Source organism: Telopea speciosissima, chromosome 11 (assembly GCF_018873765.1).
Source record: "Telopea speciosissima isolate NSW1024214 ecotype Mountain lineage chromosome 11, Tspe_v1, whole genome shotgun sequence".
Lineage (NCBI taxonomy): Eukaryota > Viridiplantae > Streptophyta > Magnoliopsida > Proteales > Proteaceae > Telopea > Telopea speciosissima.
In genome coordinates, this window is record NC_057926.1 from 44,152,079 (window position 1) to 44,174,497 (window position 22,419).

Below are 22,419 nucleotides of genomic sequence, written 5' to 3' on the forward strand. Positions count from 1 at the left end.
GAATCTCCTTGGGTTTCTCATGAAACCATAAACGAACTCAATATAGTAAGCTAGAACATGATGTAATAACAGACAGAAAAGAGAACCGATGTGTACCTTGCACCTACGTATGTTGCCGAAGAAAGATTGCGAATCCACTATCAAATTTGCACAGCAGCTATGAGATTCTTCTACAGTCTCCAAATCTCCATTAAAGTTCTCTTAATTGTGGGGCAAAGAGAAAAGAGAAAAAGTGACTGCAAGGATTTTTACCAAAAGTATTTATAATACTCCCAAACCCTAACCCTAACCCACTTCCTCAATGGATCAGTCTACCCCATCTCAAGAATAAAAAGTAGCAAACCACATCGGCCCATGTATTTTGATTTCCATTAATGATTGACCCAATAATTAATCAAGCCCACATATTGACATTGGAAAAATCTAACATTCTCCCACTTGTGCTAGATTAATTTTAAAGTATCATTATCAGATGTAGTCATGGAATCTCAATACAAATATATTGCACTAAACCTTGATTTAGTCAGCAAATGTACCAATATCGAACAATAACAGAAAATATGCCTCAATATGCGGCATATAACTTTCTGTCAGTTACAAACAAAGGTTTACTTACTAACATAACCAGTCTTGAGATAAATTTTTATACAAGGAATGTCAAACATATTTGTGATCACATAAATAACGTCATCATTACTTGTGAGTCCTCGAACGTGCTTTGTGTATCGTCATACTCATAGATTGCATTGAATATCATCATATTCACAGGTAATCGAACAACTTGGCTCATCGCCAATCGAACATCCTTAGGCGAGAAATAGACTTCAACACATTAAACAACACATGCATGCAAACAAATGCTAAATCAATCATAAACAAGTACATTCACAAAAATCCATGCTCAACAAACCAAGTGTATAACATAACAGTTTAGCAAAATAAACAAACTCCCACTGATTAATCAAAACAAGCAATAGACTCCCACTAAACAAGTATATCTAACAAGTAATATAAAACTCCTACTGATGAGCATCTAACACAGGTTTGAATGGTTAGAATACACTCGGAAACTCCAAATTTTTAGCATTGACTTAGATAACGAAATGTGACAACATCAAAATTATAAATTGAGAATAATAATTGTTTGGTATGCAGTTAATACAAGGGAAAATCATACAATTAATCTATTGCAAATGATAAATGAGACACATTTTTTTTGGGTGAATCTCATTTTTATAACCATTAAGCTATAAACAGAAACTAAGACTTCTTCTCACTAGTAGGCCACTCAATGTTTACTCAATGAGCTGAAGTTGTAGGGACGCTACGCAACACAACTGTCTCTATAGTAAGACCTGGTCCAAACCCTAATAGAACACCCCATTCAAGCCCATCACCGGTTGTAGCTTTCCCTTCCTCAATAGACTTCCTCCGCACCTCATCCATAATGAACAATATTGTGGGACTTGACATGTTACCATATTCACTCAACACTTTCCTTGATGACTTCAGTTTATCTTCTTTCAAGCCAAGGGTCTTTTGGACCAAATCCAAAATTGCAGGTCCACTAGGGTGACTTACCCAAAAAATAGAGTTCCAATCATTAATGCCTATTTGGGTGAATGATTCCTCCAAGCATTTCCCAAGATTTAATTCGCAGCAATAGTTTTGGCCACATCCGTGGTTAAACTGATTGAAAGACCTGTTTGACGCAAGTGTCCAGCGACCATTTCTTCTGAATCAGGGAGAATCTGGGTCCCTACTGAGAAGAGTTGGAACAATGGACGTTCGATAGAGGTATCTGGGTCAGCACCAACTACCAAAGCTGCTGCACCATCTGCAAATATTGCCGTCCCTAGTAGGGCATGTAAGTCTGCCTCATCAGGTCCTTTGAAGCCACTGATGGAGTTCAGCTCTGAGCAAACAATGAGTACACGAGCACCTTTGTTATTCTCGGCAAGATCTTTAGCAACACGGAGCACAGAACCACCACCATAGCATCCAAGATGATACATCATCACACGTCAAACAGTTGGGGAAAGGCCAAGGAGTTTAATGAGCTGGAAATCGACTCCCGGTGCGTCAACACCGGAAATGGTAGTGAATACAATGTGAGTGATGTTTGATTTGGGTTGTCCCCACTCATTGATAGCTTTGGTTGCGGCTTCCATGGCCAACTTAGGTACCTCAGCCACCATAATATCTTGGCGTGCATCAAGTGATGGAGCTGTTGGATCATAGAGTGAGGGATTCTCTGTGATCATTTCATTGGTTAGGAAGGTGTGGCGTTTTCTAATCGTCGATCATTCACCTTTTTCAACAACATCAATTAGCTTTTCATCATTTTGATTGGAAAAAAATATGTTTTAATTACAATAAGATTTTCCCATAGATTATAATAGTAAGAAATAATAGGGGTACTTACAAATACGTTTGAACTTCTCCTTCAACTCAGGCATGTTCTCACTCTTGGTGGTTCTGAAGTAGAAGTCAGGGAAATCAGTCTGGTACATAGTGTTGGACGGGTTTGCAGTGCCAATGGCAATGGCCAGCACAGTTGCTGGACCCTTGGCATGCTAAGCTTCATAGATGTCTCCGACCGATCCCTTTGCTTTTCTTTTTTGCTTTGCTTTGCTGTGAGGAGATCAAAAGAGGCCGGAGTACTTTGAAGACTGGGAAGAAGAAAGGATGGTTGGATGAAGTAGCAGTGCCAATGCATTGGGTATTTATAATGAGGTATAGCAAGAATCAGAGTACATAATTGTATAGCTAAGAGGAATGTGAGGCGGTCCGAGGAGGACTAATTCAATAAAAGCGGAAGAATGAATTTTTAAAATGCCTCATATAATCCTATTTGATTAGAAATTAATTTCAAAATGCTAATCTCCATTAAACTTCCAATTAAAATCTTATTTAAATTATTTTTAATCTCTAAATTTGACGGGGTTTCCAAAGCCCAAATCCCTGTCACTTCTTCTTTTAGGTTAGTGAGGTGATTTTAAATTCATTATTTTGGAGATTGAGTCACCAAAATATGAGTCAACAAAATATAGCAAAATCTTTCTTAGACCGCGGAGTTAACTATGACTTCATAGTTAGTTTCATGTTGGAGGGTGGTGTAGCAATTCCGATTGAGAAGGACAGACCATCCTCTACACCACAAAATTTTGTTGATGGAACACAGATGGTGCGGTATAAACAAGCTTCTCTTGGTGGTCAATCTAGTTATGCGACGATTCCAACTATTGGAGTGATATAGGTTAATTATTAATTTTTTTTAGGGAGAAAAAAGCATTGCTAGTGTGCCCAAACACAAGAGTGTAAAATTACCATCCCGCCTTTTATGAAATTGAAAATCTTATCAATGTTGATTCTATATGATCTGACCAGAGAATGGATAAGAGGTCAAGTTACGGAGACGGAAAGGTTTTACAAACCCTAATCCGCTCAGATGAGCTGATCTTTCTTTTAGATGCTAGGGTTCAAAGATTCTCTCAAAGATAAAGTATCTTATAACAACATGCAAGGTTAATCTATGATCAGAATATCAAACATCACAAGGAATCCAATATGCAAAGATTAATATTTAAACTACAAGAAGTTACTTTAACAATTTAATAAGGAGTCAAAGTAATTGCAGAAAGTCATGTTTAAACATCATTACTGATTACAACATAACTAAATACATTAACGACATGCATGCATGATATTAACAATATTTAACTGCAAACAAACATAAAATGATAAAAATTACCAAAATGCCCCTAGATAGTAGAAATGCAAATAAGGTCATATTTAAAAATCAACATTGATTAAAACATGACGAAATACATTAACAGCATGCATGTGATATATTAAAAATATCCAAAATGCAAATTGATACAAAATGGTGAAAATTACCAAAATACCCTTATTGAACCATTGTAAAATTCTCGTGAATACTATTCCTTTTCGGAGAGGGTGTTCCCTATTGTTCCCTATCCCTCGGAGAGATGGGGCACATCATTATTAGCACTTTAAGTCCCCCCAGATTCTGTCCCACAAAATAGAATATTCTTATGTCCCCCAATCGACGTCCAGTCAATTGTGTAGGTTAAACTCCTTTTGACCTAAATAGGTAATATTCACCTCTGGTTTCCCAAAAATCCGGTATATTGCTATCTAACCAATACCAGCCCTTGAAACAGAATCTTTTTTTGTCGGAGTCCAATCAATTTTTTGTCCGTTGTGTTTGAATCCTTTTGACTTAAATAGGTGATATTTACTTCCAGTTCCTCCAAAATCCTGTAGATTCCTATCTATCCAATAGTAGCCCTGGAAATAGAATCTTTTTTTGTCAGTCCGATTGATGCCCAATCAGTTGTGTTAGACTCCATTTGACCTATGTAGGTGATATTCACCTTTAGTTCCTCCCCCCCCCCCCCAAAAAAAAAAAATAAAAAAAAATCTATCAGAATCTATTCTGATCAATAACAGCCCTCGAGACAAAATCTTTTTCTATTGGAGTTCGATTGACGCCCAGTCAGTTGCATTGAACTCCTTTTGATCTAAATAGGTGATTTTCACCCAAATCTTTGTTTATGCCTTTATAATGCTTGCATTTCTAAAAAAACATAAATTTCTTTATTTTACACTGTCATATTTTCAAAATCATTCACCATGTATACATGTCATGCCTAGTGTAGCTTAGATTCTAATATTTACATCCATGGTACATTTAAATTTAGGAATTGTTAGGAGGAATTGAAATTTGCTTTTGGCTAAGCGAGACTGGACGGTAAACAATGTCCCAATATGCGATCTTGAACAAACTTAGCCCCATGGTGCAATCAAAATCCTTATCCATTGTAGTCAATTCACCCCAGAAAGGAGGAGAACCTATGGGTCCTAGACCATTTTCTAACTGGCAACTTACAAAAGAACTCCTTTCACCTCCTCCCCTTAAGGCCGTCAACGAGAGGTTGTCATCCCAGAGCGAGGTTATGATGCTATTGGCCTTGTACCCCCACAATAGGCACTTAGGCCCCTTGAGGTATCCGTTTCGAGGTTCAATTCCTCACCTAGTCCCCCCCCCCCTTTAATCTCCCTTGTCCCCCACCCCTCGATCCCCTTTGTAACATAAAAAGGCCAAGAAAACTCCGTCTAGTCTCGTGGCCCTTTTGCCCCTAGTGTGGGGGAAATGAGAGCACAAGCAAGGCATCAACATTAATGAGAGTTTTAATTTCATAGAGGGAGAGGTGGTAATTTTACACTCTCTTGTATCTGGGCACATGGACGTGCGACCTGGCATTGTTATTTTCTCCCTAAAAACAAATTAATAATTAACGTATATCACTCTAATAGTTGGAATCATCGCATGACTAGATTTACCACCAAGAGAAGCTTGTTTATACCGCATCATATGTGTGTTAAGATGAAGTTTTCCTCCACTCATAGGGGACAGTTCACCCACTAGGATTCACAAACCCCTCCTACGATTTTTGTATGTCCCAAAATACCCTCCTATGTGTTTCATCAACAAAATTTTGTGGTGGAGGGGCCTACATGAAACTACTATATACATGTAAACTTTCTATAAAGTCATAGTAAACTACGTGGTCTAAGAAAGATTTTGCCTTATTTTGTTGACTCAATCTCTTTGATCTCGACTGACTTTACAGTAATGACTTAAGACTCACCTCACCAACCTAAAAGAAGACGTGATAGGGATTTGGGCTCTGGAAACCCCGTCAAATTTAGAGATAAAAAAAATTAAATAAGATTTTAATTGGAAGTTTAATGGAGATTAGCATTTTGAAATTAATTTCTAATCAATTAGGATTATATGAGCCATTTTAAAAATTCATTCTTCCACCTTTATTGAATTAGTCCTCCACGAACCGCCTCACATTCCTCTTACTTATACAATTATATACTCGGATTCTTGCATTATTATTAACGAAATGAAGTTGTATTTCCCAATCAATCCAACCATCTTTCACTATAAATACCCATGCTTTGGCTCTTCTACTTCATCATCATCACTTGCTTTAGTATTTTCATCTTCATATATTCTTCTTTCCAGTCTTTCACAGTACTCCGGCCTCTTTTGATCTCCTCACAGCAAAGCAAAAAAGAAAAGCAATGGGATCGGTCGGAGACATCTATGAAGCTCAGCATGCCGAGGGTCCAGCAACGGTGCTGGCCATTGGCACTGCAAATCCATCCAACACCATGTACCAGACTCATTTCCCTGACTTCTACTTCAGAACCACCAAGAGTGAGAACATGCCTGAGTTGAAGGAGAAGTTCAAACGTATTTGTAAGTACCCCTATCATTTCTTATTATTATAATTTATGGGAAAAATCTTATTGCAACTTACTGTTTCAATTGTGCATATATGTTTTAAGTCTTTTTTCCATCAAACTGATGAAAAGCTTTTTGATGTTGTTGAAACAGGTGAAAGATCGACGATTAGAAAACGCCACACCTTCCTTACCGATGAAATGATTGCGGAGAACCCCTCATTCTATGATCCAACACCTCCATCACTTGATGCCCGCCAAGATATTATGGTGGCTGAAGTACCTAAGTTGGCCATGGAAGCCGCAACCAAAGCAATCAACGAGTGGGGACAACCCAAATCAAAGATCACTCACATTGTATTCACTACCATTTCCGGTGTTGACGCACCGGGAGTCGACTTCCAGCTCATTAAACTCCTTGGCCTTTCCCCAACTGTTCGACGTGTGATGATGTATCATCTTGGATGTTACGGTGGTGGCTCTGTGCTCCGTGTTGCCAAAGACCTTGCCGAGAATAACAAAGGTGCTCGTGTACTCGTTGTTTGCTCAGAGCTGAACTCCATCAGTGGCTTCAAAGGACCCGATGAGGCAGACTTGCATGCCTTACTAGGGATGGCAATATTTGCAGATGGTGCAGCAGCTTTGGTAGTTGGTGCTGACCCTGACACCTCAATTGAACATCCATTGTTCCAACTCTTCTCAGCAGGGACCCGGATTCTCCCTGATTCTGAAGAAATGGTCGCTGGACACTTACGTCAAGCTGGTCTGTCAATCAGTTTAACCAAAGATGTGGCCAAAACTATTGCTGCGAATCTTGGGAAATGCTTGGAGGAGTCATTCACCAAAATAGGCATTAGTGATTGGAACTCTATTTTTTGGGTGAGTCATCCTGGTGGGCCTGCAATTTTGGATTTGGTCCAAAAGACACTTGGCTTGAAGGAAGATAAATTGAAGTCATCAAGGAAAGTGTTGAGTGAATATGGTAACATGTCAAGTCCCACAGTATTGTTCATTATGGATGAGGTGCGAAGGAAGTCTATGGAGGAAGGGAAAGCTACAACTGGTGATGGGCTTGAATGGGGTGTGTTGTTAGGGTTTGGACCAGGTCTTACTATAGAGACGGTTGTGTTGCGTAGCGTCCCTACAACCTCAACTCATTGAGTAAACGTTAAGTGGCCTACAAATGAGAAGAAGTCTCAGTTTCTTTTATAGTTTCGTGGTAAACTATTTCATTGGCTTTTTTTATTATTATTATATTTTGCGTTCTGAGAGCTCTATAAAAGTTACCATCGAATAAAATAAAAAATCATATTACAATAGTTCAACATATATGCCCAGCACATCAAATATCACCTATTTTTATTGAAAAATGTTTTATTAAAACAGTTTTTACTATATCTTTATGTTTTTGAAAGCTTGATTTATTTTTGTGTTCTCCCTCCCACATGTTCTTTTTGGCCTTGCTTGTGAGAGAGGTAATATTGTGTGGGAAGTTTAATCCGACATTGGAACTGAGAGAGGATGTCAAGTGGTTAATAAGTAGTAATGAGAATCGTCTTCAAAAAGAGGTATCCCTACTCTTATGTGCAAGGGTGGGTTCGGGGTGCTTTTTAACGCACAAGCGTCGAGCCAATCCGTGTCATGGCATGGTGCGGTATGGTGGCCCAGCCCATAATATATCCTTCTGGTTCGCTGTTGGATCAATTTTGGGCTTGGTAATACTTAGCACTCTTCTTGAACGTATGTGATCATGTTTGGGATAGGACTCAGGCCCATGTGACAATGAGTCATGTCTCTACAAAGAGACATATGTCATAGACATTGTGATTATGTTTGGGATAGGACGTAAGTGATTTTTTTTCGCTAAAGGTCAGCAAGGATTTGGATTAAAGAAAAAAAATATAGTACAAAAGATTAACGTCCAAACATAATCAAAGGATTACCGAGAAAACTAAACGTAAGGAAAAATCTATAACGCAAGAGGAGAACCTCACACTAGCAAAATCTGAATCTTGGTCGCCCTATGGCATTTTCAACCAAAGACTCATTAATGGAAGCCATTTGTAAGTGATGCTTAAGTTATTTCTCCTACAAATTTCTCTCTCTCTCTCTCTCTCATACATTTGAATATTAAATTTCGGTGGTTTACCTTCTTCTTCCTACGGTTTTATTTTCTTTTGAGCAATACTTTGTGAGACTCGGAAGGGTTTGTAGTAATGTAATTCACCACTACTGCCGGAAGCCATAAGGCTTCTGAATCTTTGAGGTTGATCCACATTCACCTGGCTGCACCATTAGGGGGTGTCTATGGTCTTAAGGAAAGTGCCCATTCAACCTATATCTATCGTACATTGTTCGATCTAATTTTCTAGAGGATACAAACAATTTCCTTATAATAGATAAATTACACCATTCTCAATAGTCTTATACTACTTTTACAACAATTTTTCACAAGTAATCCCCAGTGCAATTGCCACTTTTAGGACAATGGACATGACGAGGGATTGCCACATGTTCTCCACCTCGTCCTCTTTGGGAGGAGTTAAGTGAATATGATACATATCAAGCCGTACATTCATTATGGATGAGATGCGAAAGAAGTCTATGGAGGAAGGGAAAACTACAACTAGTGATGGGTTTGAGTGGGGTGTGCAATTAGGGTTTGGACCAAGTCTGACTATAGAGACGGTTGTGTTGCGTAGCGTCCCTACAGTTTCAGCTCATTGAATAAAAGAAAGTGACCAACAAAAACCAAGAATTGTGGAGTTCAGTTCCGCTGCACGTACCAACAGGTGAACGTACATGTGAGAGTCAACCACCTAGCCTATTTTTGCCATTTGCAGGGGGATATGGGATTTTTATGAAAACAAAACTAAAATGTGATTGACTCTGAAATGTACGTTCACCTGTTGGTACATGTAGATGATCCATTCTCGAATCGTGAGCAATCTCGTCCTTAAGTAGAGAAGAAGTCTTAGTTTTTGTTTATAATAGCTTTAATGGTTAACCATTTCATTGACTTTATTTTTACTATACTCTGCTCTGTAAGAGCTCTATATTTGATCAGTCAAGTTAATTCCATTATCCCGACTTTTTCTAGACTCTTTCAAGTATTTCGACGATGTCTTCTCTTGTATCTTTTAAAATTTTAGGGAAGGTTCGTGGGTGTAAAGTACTGGCGTTTGATTTCCACTTCAAATATCGTTTCGCATGTAGGGTGATGATATATCGAGGGGACATGGGATATGGTAGGGAGTTTATATATATGCATCTATGTTTTGAAAAGTATTGGCAGCGCTTCCACATTACCAGAGGTATTTTCTGTAAAACCCGTTTTATGGTGGTCTGAAATCATATGGATATTTTCAGGATTTGAAAAATGCATGTATAAGTTTAATCCTTTACAGAAATATAGACATGACAATGACATGTATGGTAATCCAATGACATATTTCATCACACTAGAGAAAGAAAGCCTGGATTAGGGTAAGAAAACCCTAACCTAGGTACACAATTAAGAAAAAATAATTACATATTCATAATTTATGCAGAAAATTGATTTAGTAAGTGTAATAAAAGAGCAGAGAGAAAAATACTTTTTTGGAGTCCAAAATAGGTTGTCGGGGGGAATTCCAGTATTGCTATGGTGATCAAGGATCAGCTTGATTCTTCTTGCGACAATAAAAGAGGAGAGAGAAAATTCACTTTTGGGGGGGGGGGTCAAAATTGGCTTATGTGGCACTCTCTGGGGATTTCAAGCACTAGTACTCTGGGAGCAATTTGAGATTCTCGATGAATTTTGACAAAACTTAAAAAAAAATGATATTTTGAGACCAGGCCGGTAGTTTCTAGTGAATTCCGACACTTCTAGAGCGGTCTAGCAGTAATTTAGTACTTACAGGGAAATTTGGGATTTTTCTGGATTTTTAGGAAATTTTTTGTAGAATTTCCGCTCTTGCTAGCTTTTTGAATTCCCCTGGATTTGAGTCATTCTCCAAGGGTTTCCTACTTTCTGAGGGACAATAAAGGGATTAATCTAGAGAGAAAGGGAGAGGAACCTGATCTTGAAGGTTCATAAAATTAGAAAATCTAGAATTTGTTATAAGTGTGTTTTGTTGTAGTGAAAGGGATTCTTTCAAGTGAGAGATGTACCTAGATTCATAATTTATTATATTATATATATGTTTTTTATATTATATAATATATATTATTACATAATATGTTATTATATTATATATAATATAATAATATAATATATATTATTTCATTCATTATTTATTATATTAATATATTATAATAGTATATTATGTATTATATAATATATAATATATAATATAAAATATATTATATATTATATATTATATATAATATAGGTAGTTAGGTGAGAGAGAGAGAGAGAGAGAGAGAGAGAGAGAGGCTCTGTTTCTAATTTTCGATGATTATACCATCTTACCCCCACTTAAGTAGCAATTGTGCACATGTTCATTACTGATGCCCGCATAAATGGCTAAAATTGATTTTTTAGTCATAATAGATAAATGGGTCTTGACTCTATTATGGTTTTTCTATTATTCTTATTTATTTAAATGGAAGTATTATATATTCTTATTTATTTAAATAGAAGTATTATTCTTATTTATTTAAATAGAAGTAGTGTCAATAAATGATACCAAACACCTGCAAAAACATTTTTGTATAAAAAAAAATAAAAATGATACCAAAGAGAGCTTTAATCATATGAACTTTAACATATACTACCATTTCAAAATTAGCCCTAAATCACTCCAATAGTTGGAATCATCACATAACTAGGTGTACTATACACCAAGAGAAGCTTGTTTATACAGGACAATATGTGTTTTTCCACAACGAAAATTTTCTGGTGGAGGGATGGTCTGTACTCTTGTTTTTTGCTAAAGGTCAGCGAAGTATGTATTAATATAAAGGAATAATTACAAGTTCAGGAAACCCCAAAAGGGCAAAAAATCTCCTCTTCAACAAATAGCCTTAGAGGAGCAAAAGATATTAAAACTATTACTCTAGAACCCCACCTTCGGAATGGCCCACAACAGGATTCTAGGGAAACAATAATCCAAACAAGAAAACAGAGATCTCAGCTCTGAGCAAAGCGGAACCGACTTCTTTCCTGCAGGTCCCCTTAAATCTCATAATGGACTACAGTAGGAGAGCCAACCCAACAATGAGACACTTGGATGGCAGCAATCCGTTTGGCCAAAAGATTTGCCACTAATTTGTCTATCTGTAACTATGAGTTATTTTTAACGTTATAGATTGAAGGTAACTGGCCACATCGAACCAATTTTTCTTGAACTTCCATGGAATATTTCCATTCTTTATTGATGTAACCACCGCTTCAACATCTCCCTCAATCTCAAGAAGGTGGATATTCTTATACCTAGCCATTTGGATTCCAAAGAAGAAAGCTGCCAATTGGAATGCCCTGAGAATTCCGAAAAATACCTACAACACTTGAATGACCTGGATTTCCCAAAGAACAACCATCTATGTTAAGTTTTGTCTATCCAAAGTCTAGCTTCTTCCATATTATTTCACTATTACAGTTGGATTTAGGCTTCTGGAAGGTGGCTCCGATATGGTGAACAATTATTAGGTCTTGAAAAGATCAGATCTTGCAATGCATGAAGGATGGCACATCCTTAAGGTCCAATTTAATGAAGCTCATAACAGAACTAGAAAGGTTACCTAGGCCTTCAAAACGCCTCTTATTTCGTTCTTGCCAGATGTGATAACTACCAAAATAAAACCTGCCAGTCATACACTTGAAAGAGAGATTGCATCTGATTTTTCCTTCCACCAAATGAATAGATCTATAATCAAAGTTTTGTTTGGCCACACCATTTGGAACAAAGAGTGAAAACCCCATCACACCTTCAAAGAGAATGAGCATTCAAGAAAAATATGACATTGATTTTCTATAGCGTGTAGGCATAGACAGCAACGAAAAGCTATCGGTATACCTCTTTGAGAAACCATGTCATCAGTTGGTAATTTACCGTGCATCAAAAACCAGTGAAACAGAGACTGCCGCGGTGGCAAAAATTTAGCCCAAATCGTGGGTGTACTCTGTCCTTATAAACTTCATAGTAACCTCCGCGGTCAAAGAAAGATTTTGCCATTACTTCTTGACTCTATCGATCTCCTTAACAATAACGACATTAGAGTCACCTCACCAACCTATAAGAAGATATCACAGGGATATGGACCTTGTAAACCCCATCAGATTTAGAGATAAAATAAATAGATAAAGATTTTAATGGAGATTTATATTCTGATAATGATTTCTAACCAAATACGATTAGGTGAGCCATTTTAAAAATTCTTTCTTACTTCCTTTATAGAATTAGTTCTCAGAACTAGGAGTGTAAATGAATAGCCGAAATCTGTTTCCGAATCTGTATTCGTATCCGTTTAGCACTATTTGAATCCGTCCAAAAGCTAAACGGATGCGGATATGGATAGGCTACAGCTATCCGAAAAACTATATTTACATGTAAACGGATAAAATATCTGATCCGTATCTATGTCCGTATCCATTTAGCACTATCCGAATCCTTCCGAAAGCTAATCGGATGCGGATGTGGATATAGCACTATCCGAGCCAAATCCGATCCGTTTACATCCCTACTCAGATCATGTTCCTCTTGTGAGCGGTTTACAAAATTAAAATAAAGCGTGCCTGACTTAGTTGTAGAATTAAATTATTCTTCTTCTCGTCCTTGCTAATTGCTATACCACACATGTTAAATAAATAAATTAATCAAATGGGAAGGTTGCATTATTATTAACGAAATGGTTGTATTTACCAATCCAACCAACCATCCTTTCATTATAAATACCCAATGCATTGGCTCTGCTATTTCATCCAACCAAACGTGGAAGCTCATGACTGTAGGACATATAAATCCATTAGCCATGGATCAGAAATAAGAGATTATATCCTTGCAATCCAATTTTACACAAAGATATTCGATGCAATCCAATTTCCAAATTATATTAAGAGAGATTGGTTAATTGTTTCCTAAAGTTTTGGACACATAGATTTTGTTACAAACGGAGTAGGAAAAAAAACAGAGGGGAAAAATTCTCTACTTGGTGGTGTTTCCTACGCTCTCTCATAAGGCACTGTGAGATGGTGCCTTTGTCCCCTGGGTAGATAGCTAGACGTAAGTGCTCCCCCATTGGCCCAAACGCCTTTGTAGAGACCATGCGACCAAATAGAGATTTCTTGCCAAAAAAATAAATTAAGGTGCTATATGGTCACAAAGGAGTGAATGTTTCTTTCCAACTACTCTTTTTTTTTTTACCTGCAATATATCCACATGTACAACCGTTTGTGGGTTCACAGAATGGAGGTGCTCTATTAAGTTTTCAGTGTTCACGTTCTAAATCATCTCAATTATATTTTGGTACATTTGGTGTTCATGTTCTAACTCAACTCAATTATATTTTGGAAAATTTACACGTACCTCCCCTGAGGTATCACATAATTATAAAAACACTCGTCAGTTTTGGATAAACCCAAAATTGGTCCAATAAAGAACCAAACAAATAGATGCTCGGCTGGACAAACAAACCACACCACGCCACTAAACGGCTTGGCTTGGCGCCCGTGTGTTAAAAAGCACCCCAAACCCAACACGGCAAATGGGAGGAGGGATACCTCTTTTCAAGGAAGATTCTCATTCCTACTTATTAACCATTTGACATCTTCTCCCACTTCTCCCACTTCCAATGTGGGACTAAACTTCCTACACAATATTATCTCTCAAAAGCAACACCAAAGGCCAAAAAGATTTCAAAAACACAAAGATATAGTAAAAACTGTTTTAATAAAACATTTTCCAACAAAAATTGGTCAGACTTCTAATGTGCTTGTCTTATATGTTGAACTCTTGTAGCATGTTTTTCCTTTATTGAATGCTTGTGGATGATAATTTTTATAAAGCTCTTCGAGAGCAAAACATAATAAAAATAAAGCCAATGAAATGGTTAACCACTAAACTATAAATAGAAACTGAGACTTCTTCTCATTTGTAGACGACTTAATGTTCACTCAATGAGCTGAAGTTGTAGGGACGCTACGCAATACAACCGTCTCTATAGTGAGTCCCGGTCCAAACCCTAATAGCACACCCCATTCAAGCCCATCACCAGTTGTAGCTTTCCCTTCCTCCATAGACTTCCTTCGCACCTCATCCATAATGAACAATACTGTGGGACTTGACATGTTACCGTATTCACTCAACACTTTCCTTGATGACTTCAGTTTATCTTCTTTCAAGCCAAGTGTCTTTTGGACCAAGTCCAAGATTGCAGGCCCACCAGGGTGACTTACCCAAAAAATAGAGTTCCAATCACTAATGCCTATTTTGGTGAATGATTCCTCCAAGCATTTCCCAAGATTTGCAGCAATAGTTTTGGCGACATCCTTGGTTAAACTGATTGAAAGACCAGCTTGACGCAAGTGTCCAGCGACCATTTCTTCTGAATCAGGGAGAATCCGGGTCCCTGCCGAGAAGAGTTGGAACAATGGACGCTCGATTGAGGTGTCTGGATCAGCACCCACTACCAAAGCTGCTGCACCATCTGCAAATATTGCCATCCCTAGTAGGGCATGCAAGTCTGCCTCATCGGGTCCTTTGAAGCCACTGATGGAGTTGAGCTCTGAGCAAACAACGAGTACACGAGCACCTTTGTTATTCTCGGCAAGGTCTTTGGCAACACGAAGCACAGAGCCACCACCGTAGCATCCAAGATGATACATCATCACACGTCGAATAGTTGGGGAAAGGCCAAGGAGTTTAATGAGCTGGAAGTCGACTCCCGGTGCGTCAACACCGGAAATGGTAGTGAATACAATGTGAGTAATCTTTGATTTGGGTTGTCCCCACTCGTTGATAGCTTTGGTTGCGGCTTCCATGGCCAACTTAGGTACCTCAGCCACCATAATATCTTGGCGTGCATCAAGTGATGGAGCTGTTGGATCATAGAATGAGGGATTCTCTGCGATCATTTCATCAGTAAGGAAGGTGTGGCGTTTTCTAATCGTTGATCTTTCACCTGTTTCAGCAACATTAAAAAGGTTATCATCATTTTGATGGAAAAAAAACTTAAAACATACAAACTTGAAAAATTAAGTTACAATAAGATTATCCCATATATTATAAATGATAGAAACTTACAAATACGTTTGAACTTCTCCTTCAACTCAGGCATGTTCTCACTCTTGGTGGTTCTGAAGTAGAAATCAGGGAAATCAGTCTGGTACATGGTGTTGGATGGATTTGCAGTGCCAATAGCCAGCACAGTTGCTGGACCCTCGGCATGCTGAGCTTTATAGATGTCTCCGACCGATCCCATTACTTTCTTTTTTACTTGGCTGTGAGGTGATCGGAAGAGGAGAACAACTGTGAAAGACCGGAGAGAAGAATGAAGATGAAAATACTAAAGCAAGTGATGATGATGATGAGGTAGAAGAGCCAAAGCATTGGGTATTTATAGTGAAAAGATATGGTTGGATTGATTGGGAAATACAAGTACCATTTCGTTAATAATATCATGGACGAGCTGAGATAGAAGACTAATACAATTCTAAAAGACTAAAACTAAAGTCAAGCACGCCTTATCTGTACTCCGTTCACAAGAGGAACGTGTTCCTGGAGGACTAATTCATTAATAAAGGGAATAAGAGAGAGATCCCTGTGTTGTCTTCTTCCAGGTTGGTGAGGTGACTCTCAAGTCATTATTGTGAAGTCGGTCAAAAGAGGGAGATAGACAACAAAATATGGCCAAATCTTTCTTTGACCGCGGAGGTTACTATGAAGTTTATAGAGAGTGTTGTTGGAGCGTTGTGTAGGAATTCTGATTGTGAAGGACAGACCATCCGTCCACCATAATTTCTTTTTTTTTTTTTTTGTATGTTTTTTTTGATGAAAAACACATTTGGAGTGGAGATGATTCGAGATCACTGCAATGATGATCCCTCCTTTGGCGCCTGGGTGGAGTCTCCCAGGAGTTTTCACATTGCTTCAGTTTGGATGCCCATCCCTTTTATTGAGTTTGCATCTTAAAAAGTTAAAATCAATTGGTTCAAAGTGGGGTGGTCTCTTGTGGCTCTTATACTTGATGGATCTGACTCTTTTACTTTCGCTTGCCCGGTATTACCATGCGCTCCTATACACAAGCGTGGTGGAAAGTACCGCCTTACCCCCACTCAGGCAAGGTGCTTGGGCAGGGGTAAGGCGGTATATTTTGCTTTACTTGTGTGAGGGGCGCACACGACAGTAGGGCCAAGCGGAAGTAGAGGAGTCGAATTGACACTAGCTAGTAGAAGCACTCATAGCCGATGTGAGATTATTACCTCAATACTCCCCTTTATGTGTAAGCCTCTTCTGGGCTCTATCTTCATGGATGGAGCAAGGTCCATCATCGGCGGAGGCCCAACGTACTCGCTCTTATAGTATTTTACCTTTGATAGTATTTTTCCTTCATTTTCTTCTTCTTTCTCCCCCCTCCCCCCCCCCCCTCCCTCCTCCCTTCCCCCTCTTTTTTTTTCTTCTTGATTTGCGTTTATTTTGTATTATCTAGGCTTATTGAATACATGACATATTCATCCCAAAAAATAAGTGTCTCATACAACTATTAAAAAACAAGGACAAAGTTTTTCTTCACTGAGGAAGGTTCACCCACCATCTTAGGGTTCACAAACCCTTCCTAGGGTTTTAGTATATTGCAAAAGACCCTTTTGATACCCATTCCCACCCTCTCACGCTTCTCGGTGAATGAGATCCCATTTATCGTGGGTGAAGTGAAACTCCACCAAAAAAACGTATGTCAATATTCATCTTTTGCCATAGATTCTATTATTTTTCCTTGTATTAACGGCTTGTCAAACAATTATTATTCTTAATTTATAATTTTGTTGTTGTTACATCAAACATGTTACACTTCTTTAATTAATTAATTGAGTGAATCATAAAAGTTGGAGATTCCACCATGACCAAGTGGTCATGGGTTCGAGCTGAAATCAGTCTCTCCAAAAGCAGGGGTAAGACTGCATACATTATGACCCTCCCCATGCCAAACTCTGCAGTGCCCGAAACCTTGTGCACTAGATACACCCTTTTTATAAAAGTTGGAGATCGATTCCACTGTATACTTACCATTCAATCCTAATCTTAGAAACCCATCAAACAATGTTGAGGATTCTCCATACAAATATGAAAAGATTGAAAAAAAAAAAAAAAATACAAAAAGGTAGCACATCAGGCCCAAATTAGGAGTTTAATGAAGGTGGTGGTTTTGACAGTAATGCCAATAGAAGTGCCGGTATTACTACGCATCTTTACGTCAAGTGATAAGATGGAAAAATCTACTCCATTGCGTGGATATTCATTCACTACTTTGTGACCTTATATTTGAAAATCGATCTATGAGGTCACCGGCCACTATAAAAAAATAGAGCAACTTAAATATTTTTTTTCTTACTTATAGTTTGTAACAAAATCTAGGGTGTCCAACCTTAGGAAACAATTAACAAATCTCTTAATTTAAGTTTAAAGAATGCTAGCTGCAGCTTCCTCATGCGAGGGATTACTAATTAAGATACCCCATCATCCCTTCCATAAGAGTTAAGAGACCGGTCAACTTAATCGGTTATTCTGACCTTTCCTCTGCTCTTTCAATTCTCTCTCTCTCTCTCGTCACTGAGATGGCAAAGTATTTCGATGTTGACTTCTCTTGTATCTTTTAGAATTTTGGGGAAAGTTTCTCTACGGTTTTGTCAAACAGATTTACGTTGAGGTTGGGTGTATCTTGTATTCTATGGGTCACATAAATGTGTTGGCGAAATGTGGTAAAATGTATCAATGCAAAATGTTAACTTGCATTGGCAGATAAGTGTCTTTATTATAGACGTTTTATTTTATCTTCGCTTATGAAAGATTAAGCCAATACAATAGGTATCGCAATGCAAAAGGCTTTACTTGGAGAAATAGAAGGAACATGTATCACAATGCAAAATCTGAGAAGATACCACATGAATATTGTACTATAGTAGGTATTGAAGAATCAATATTTTGCTCAAATGAGCCGGCAGAAAAAATGCATTTTTGCTGGCGCTAACTTGCATCGGTAAAAATTCTTATTTTCACCAGAGAAAAGTTAAAAAATCGCTATAAATGACCCTTCAAAACATGGAAGACAAAGAATTCGGATTCAGAGTTCGTAATTTCAGGAAGAAAAAAACACTCTAATACCCTGGGAAAAATCAGAGGGAAATAAAGTGAAAAAGGAAAAAAAAAACAAAGGAATAATATTCTGGGAAAATTTCGGAGAAGAAGTAAGAAAATAAAAAATACCCCCGGGGTTTGAAGTCTGCCAGGAGATAAAAAAAATAAAAAAACTAAGTCTCCAAGGCCTCTTTGGCATAAAGAAGTATATTTTATCTCTCCTCCCCTTTTAATTATTTCAAAATGAAGATAATTAATTAATTTCTACATATTGTACATTTTTTATTTTTCCTCAAATATATATATATATATATATATATATATTTGCACTGTTCTAAAGGAAAAATTTTTGTGAATAATATTCCTTTCAAGCAAGGGTGCTCCCTGTTATGCCCCAACCTCCAGGGAGGTAGGACACACCATTGTAAGCATTCTGAGTACCCCAGATTCCGTTCCATCCAATAGCATCCCTCAAAATAGAATTTTTTTTGTTGGAGTCCGATCAACGTCCAGTCAATTGCGTTGGACTACTTTTGACCCAGAAAGATGATATTCACCTCTAGTTCCTCCAAAATCCCGCAGATTCTTATCCAACCAATAACAACCCTCAAAACAAAATCTTTTTCTGTCTGAGTAGTTCGATCGACACTCAGTCAATTGTATTTTATTCCTTTTGACCTAAATAGGAGATATTCACCTCCTATTCCCCCCCCCCCACCAAAAAAAAAAAAAAAAACAATTTGTTCCAATCAATAGCAGACCTCGAAATGAAATCTTTTTCTGTTGGAATCTAATCGGCACCCAGCCAATTGCGTTGGACTCCTTCTGACCTCAATAGGTGATATTCACCTCCGGCTCCCCAAAAATCGTTCAAATTATTTTCTAACCAATAGTAACCCTAAAAATAGAATCTTATTTGATCAAAGTCTGATCGATGCCTAGTTAGTTGCATTGAACTTTTTTTGACTAAATAGGTGATTTTTCACCAAAATCTTTGTTTTATGCCTTTATAATGCCTTCATTTCCCAAAATAGAAAACCAATATATTTCCTTATTTTGCGTCATCATATTGCCAAAGTCATTCACCACTAGTATATGTCAAGCCTAGTGTAGCTTAGATGCCAATATTTGCATGCATGATACTTTTTTTTTTGGAATTATCATAATAGATAGAAAGCAGCTCTCAGCCTAGGAGGACTGGGTGGCTAACACCTTCTCAGTACAAACCCTTGAACGAAGGTGTGATGCTCCCCGCCCGGTACCTTCATAGTAGGCACTTAGGCCCCTTGATGTATTGGTTTCGGTTCAATTCCTCACTTGCTCCCCCTCCCCCTTTTATCCTCCTTGTCCTCCATCCCTCGATCTCCCTTTGTATTAAGAGGGGTAAGAGAACGCTGTCTCATCGTGTTGCCCATGCACCGGCACAAGGACATTAACATGGATGCGACCTTTTATTTCATAGGGGGCGGGTGGCAATTTTGTGTGTTTCTTATAAATAATAATTAGCCCATATCACTCAAATAGTTGGAATCGTCACATAACTTGGTTGCTAACCAAGAGAAAGCTTGTTTGAATCAACTATGTAAACTATCTGCAAATTTCATAGTAACCTCCACGGTCAAAGAAAGATTTTGCCATCCATTGTTGACCCTATCTCCCTCTTTTGACTGACTTCCCAGTAATGACTTTAAAGTCATCTCACTAACGTAAGAAGACATTACAGGACAGGGATATGTGCTTTGGAAACCCCGTCAAATTTAGAGAAAAAAACACACTAAGATTAATTTTAATTGGAAGTTTAATGGAGATTAACATTTTGACATTGATTTCTAACCAGATAGGATTAGGTAACCCATTTTTAAAAATTCATTCTTATTTACTTCATTGAATTAGTCCTCCTGGAACGTAACCAGGTCAAATTTATCTCTTGCTTTTGCTATACCACACATGTTAAATAATAAATTAATCAAACGGGTTTGCATTATTATTAATGATTTACTTGTATTTCCCAATCAATCCAACTATATCTTTTCACTATAAATACCAATGCTTTGGCTCTTCTACTTCATCATCATCACTTGCTTTAGTATTTTCATCTTCGTTCTTCTTTCCGGTCTTTCACAGTTCTCCTCTTCCGATCAACTCACAGCGAAGCCGAAAAAAAAAGCAATGGGATCGGTCGGAGAAATCTATCAAGCTCAGCATGCCGAGGGTCCAGCAACTGTGTTGGCCATTGGCACTGCAAATCCATCCAATACTATGTTCCAGACTGATTTCCCTGATTTCTACTTCAGAAACACTAAGAGTGAGAACATGCTTGAGTTGAAGGAGAAGTTCAAACGTATTTGTAAGTAGTTTCATTTCTTATTGTAACTACAACATATTTTATTTTTCCAATCAAAATGATCAAAAGCTAATTGATGTTGTTGAAACAGGTGAAAGATCGACGATTAGAAAACGCCACACCTTCCTTACTGATGAAATGATCGCGGAGAATCCCTCACTCTATCATCCAACAGCTCCATCACTTGACGCCCGCCAAGATATTATGGTGGCTGAGGTACCTAAGTTGGCCATGGAAGCCGCAACCAAAGCTATCAACGAGTGGGGACAACCCAAATCGAAGATCACTCACATTGTATTCACTACCATTTCCGGTGTTGACGCCCCAGGAGTCGACTTCCAGCTTATTAAACTCCTTGGCCTTTCCCCAACTGTTCGACGTGTGATGATGTATCATCTTGGATGCTATGGTGGTGGCTCTGTGCTCCGTGTTGCCAAAGACCTTGCCGAGAATAACAAAGGTGCTCGTGTACTTGTTGTTTGTTCAGAGCTGAACTCCATCAGTGGCTTCAAAGGACCCGATGAGGCAGACTTGCATGCCCTACTAGGGATGGCAATATTTGCAGATGGTGCAGCAGCTTTGGTAGTTGGTGCTGACCCTGACACCTCCATCGAACGTCCATTGTTCCAACTCTTCTCAGCAGGAACCCGGATTCTCCCTGATTCAGAAGAAATGGTCGCCGGACACTTGCGTCAAACAGGTCTTTCAATCAGTTTAACCAAGGATGTGGCCAAAACTATTGCTGCAAATCTTGAGAAATGCTTGGAAGAATCATTCACCAAAATAGGGATTAGTGATTGGAACTCTATTTTTTGGGTAAGTCACCCTGGTGGGCCTGCAATTTTGGACTTGGTCCAAAAGACACTTGGCTTGAAAGAAGATAAACTGAAGTCATCAAGGAAAGTGCTGAGTGAATATGGTAACATGTCAAGTCCCACAGTATTGTTCATTATGGATGAGGTGAGAAGGAAGTCTAAGGAGGAAGGGAAAGCTACAACTGGTGATGGGCTTGATTGGGGTGTGCTATTAGGGTTTGGACCAGGTCTTACTATAGAGACGGTTGTGTTGCGTAGCGTACCTATAACTTCAGCTCATTGAGTAAACGTTAAGTGGCCTACAAAATCGAAGGCTTGTGAGCAGTCTCGTCCTTAAGTTCTGTTTGTTTCAACATGGAAATTTTCAATGTAAAATTTTCCATGTTGAAACATTTGCCAGTGTTTGTTTGTAGAAGGTAAATTATGATGTAAAATGTCAGTCTAATTTTTAAATGTTTGTTTTATCATATATTTTTAATAAAATATTATTTAAAATAATTACATAAGATGTCACCAACTTTTTTAATGTTGTTGAAAGAAGTCTATCTGAGTTCATTGTGCACGTGTTGTTGGACTGGATTGATTCTCTCTGTCACAAAGATTTCCAATATTTTCGGCTACCTAAGAATCATGCCAATTCTTATCGGCTTACACATACTCAAGTCAAATGTATACCCGTTGTCTCAGAGCAAATCACGCATTG

General features: G+C 38.1%; 3 protein-coding genes across 3 annotated transcripts; 1 reads left to right on the plus strand and 2 right to left on the minus strand.

The window, feature by feature from the left end:
* Positions 1–1,649: 1,649 nt before the first annotated feature.
* On the minus strand, positions 1,650–2,018 carry LOC122645178 (chalcone synthase-like). Its single transcript, XM_043838509.1, has one exon. It carries the CDS (start codon positions 2,016–2,018, stop codon positions 1,650–1,652), a length of 369 nt encoding a protein of 122 aa, XP_043694444.1.
* Positions 2,019–6,088: 4,070 nt separating this feature from the next.
* LOC122645179 (poliketide synthase 37-like) lies at positions 6,089–22,043 on the plus strand. The gene is made up of 4 exons (XM_043838510.1): positions 6,089–6,301; positions 6,440–7,442; positions 20,645–20,904; positions 20,993–22,043. Exons 1-4 carry the CDS (start codon positions 6,124–6,126, stop codon positions 21,997–21,999), a joined length of 2,448 nt encoding a protein of 815 aa, XP_043694445.1. The 5' UTR covers positions 6,089–6,123; the 3' UTR covers positions 22,000–22,043.
* Positions 14,335–15,726, minus strand: LOC122646665 (chalcone synthase-like). The gene is made up of 2 exons (XM_043840253.1): positions 15,510–15,726; positions 14,335–15,387 (listed from the first exon to the last, which is right to left on the minus strand). The coding sequence occupies exons 1-2, from the start codon at positions 15,685–15,687 to the stop codon at positions 14,381–14,383; spliced, it is 1,185 nt and encodes a 394-aa protein (XP_043696188.1). The 5' UTR covers positions 15,688–15,726; the 3' UTR covers positions 14,335–14,380.
* Positions 22,044–22,419: the final 376 nt, after the last annotated feature.

Coding starts and splice junctions, on each gene's coding strand:
- LOC122645178 (XM_043838509.1), bottom strand. CDS start 2,018: ATGATGTATCATCTTGGATGCTATGGTGGTGGTTCTGTGCTCCGTGTT.
- LOC122645179 (XM_043838510.1), top strand. CDS start 6,124: ATGGGATCGGTCGGAGACATCTATGAAGCTCAGCATGCCGAGGGTCCA. Junction 6,302..6,439: donor GGAGAAGTTCAAACGTATTT/GTAAGTACCCCT, acceptor TTGTTGAAACAG/GTGAAAGATCGACGATTAGA. Junction 7,443..20,644: donor GTCCCTACAACCTCAACTCA/TTGAGTAAACGT, acceptor CACTTGCTTTAG/TATTTTCATCTTCGTTCTTC.
- LOC122646665 (XM_043840253.1), bottom strand. CDS start 15,687: ATGGGATCGGTCGGAGACATCTATAAAGCTCAGCATGCCGAGGGTCCA. Junction 15,388..15,509: donor GGAGAAGTTCAAACGTATTT/GTAAGTTTCTAT, acceptor TTGCTGAAACAG/GTGAAAGATCAACGATTAGA.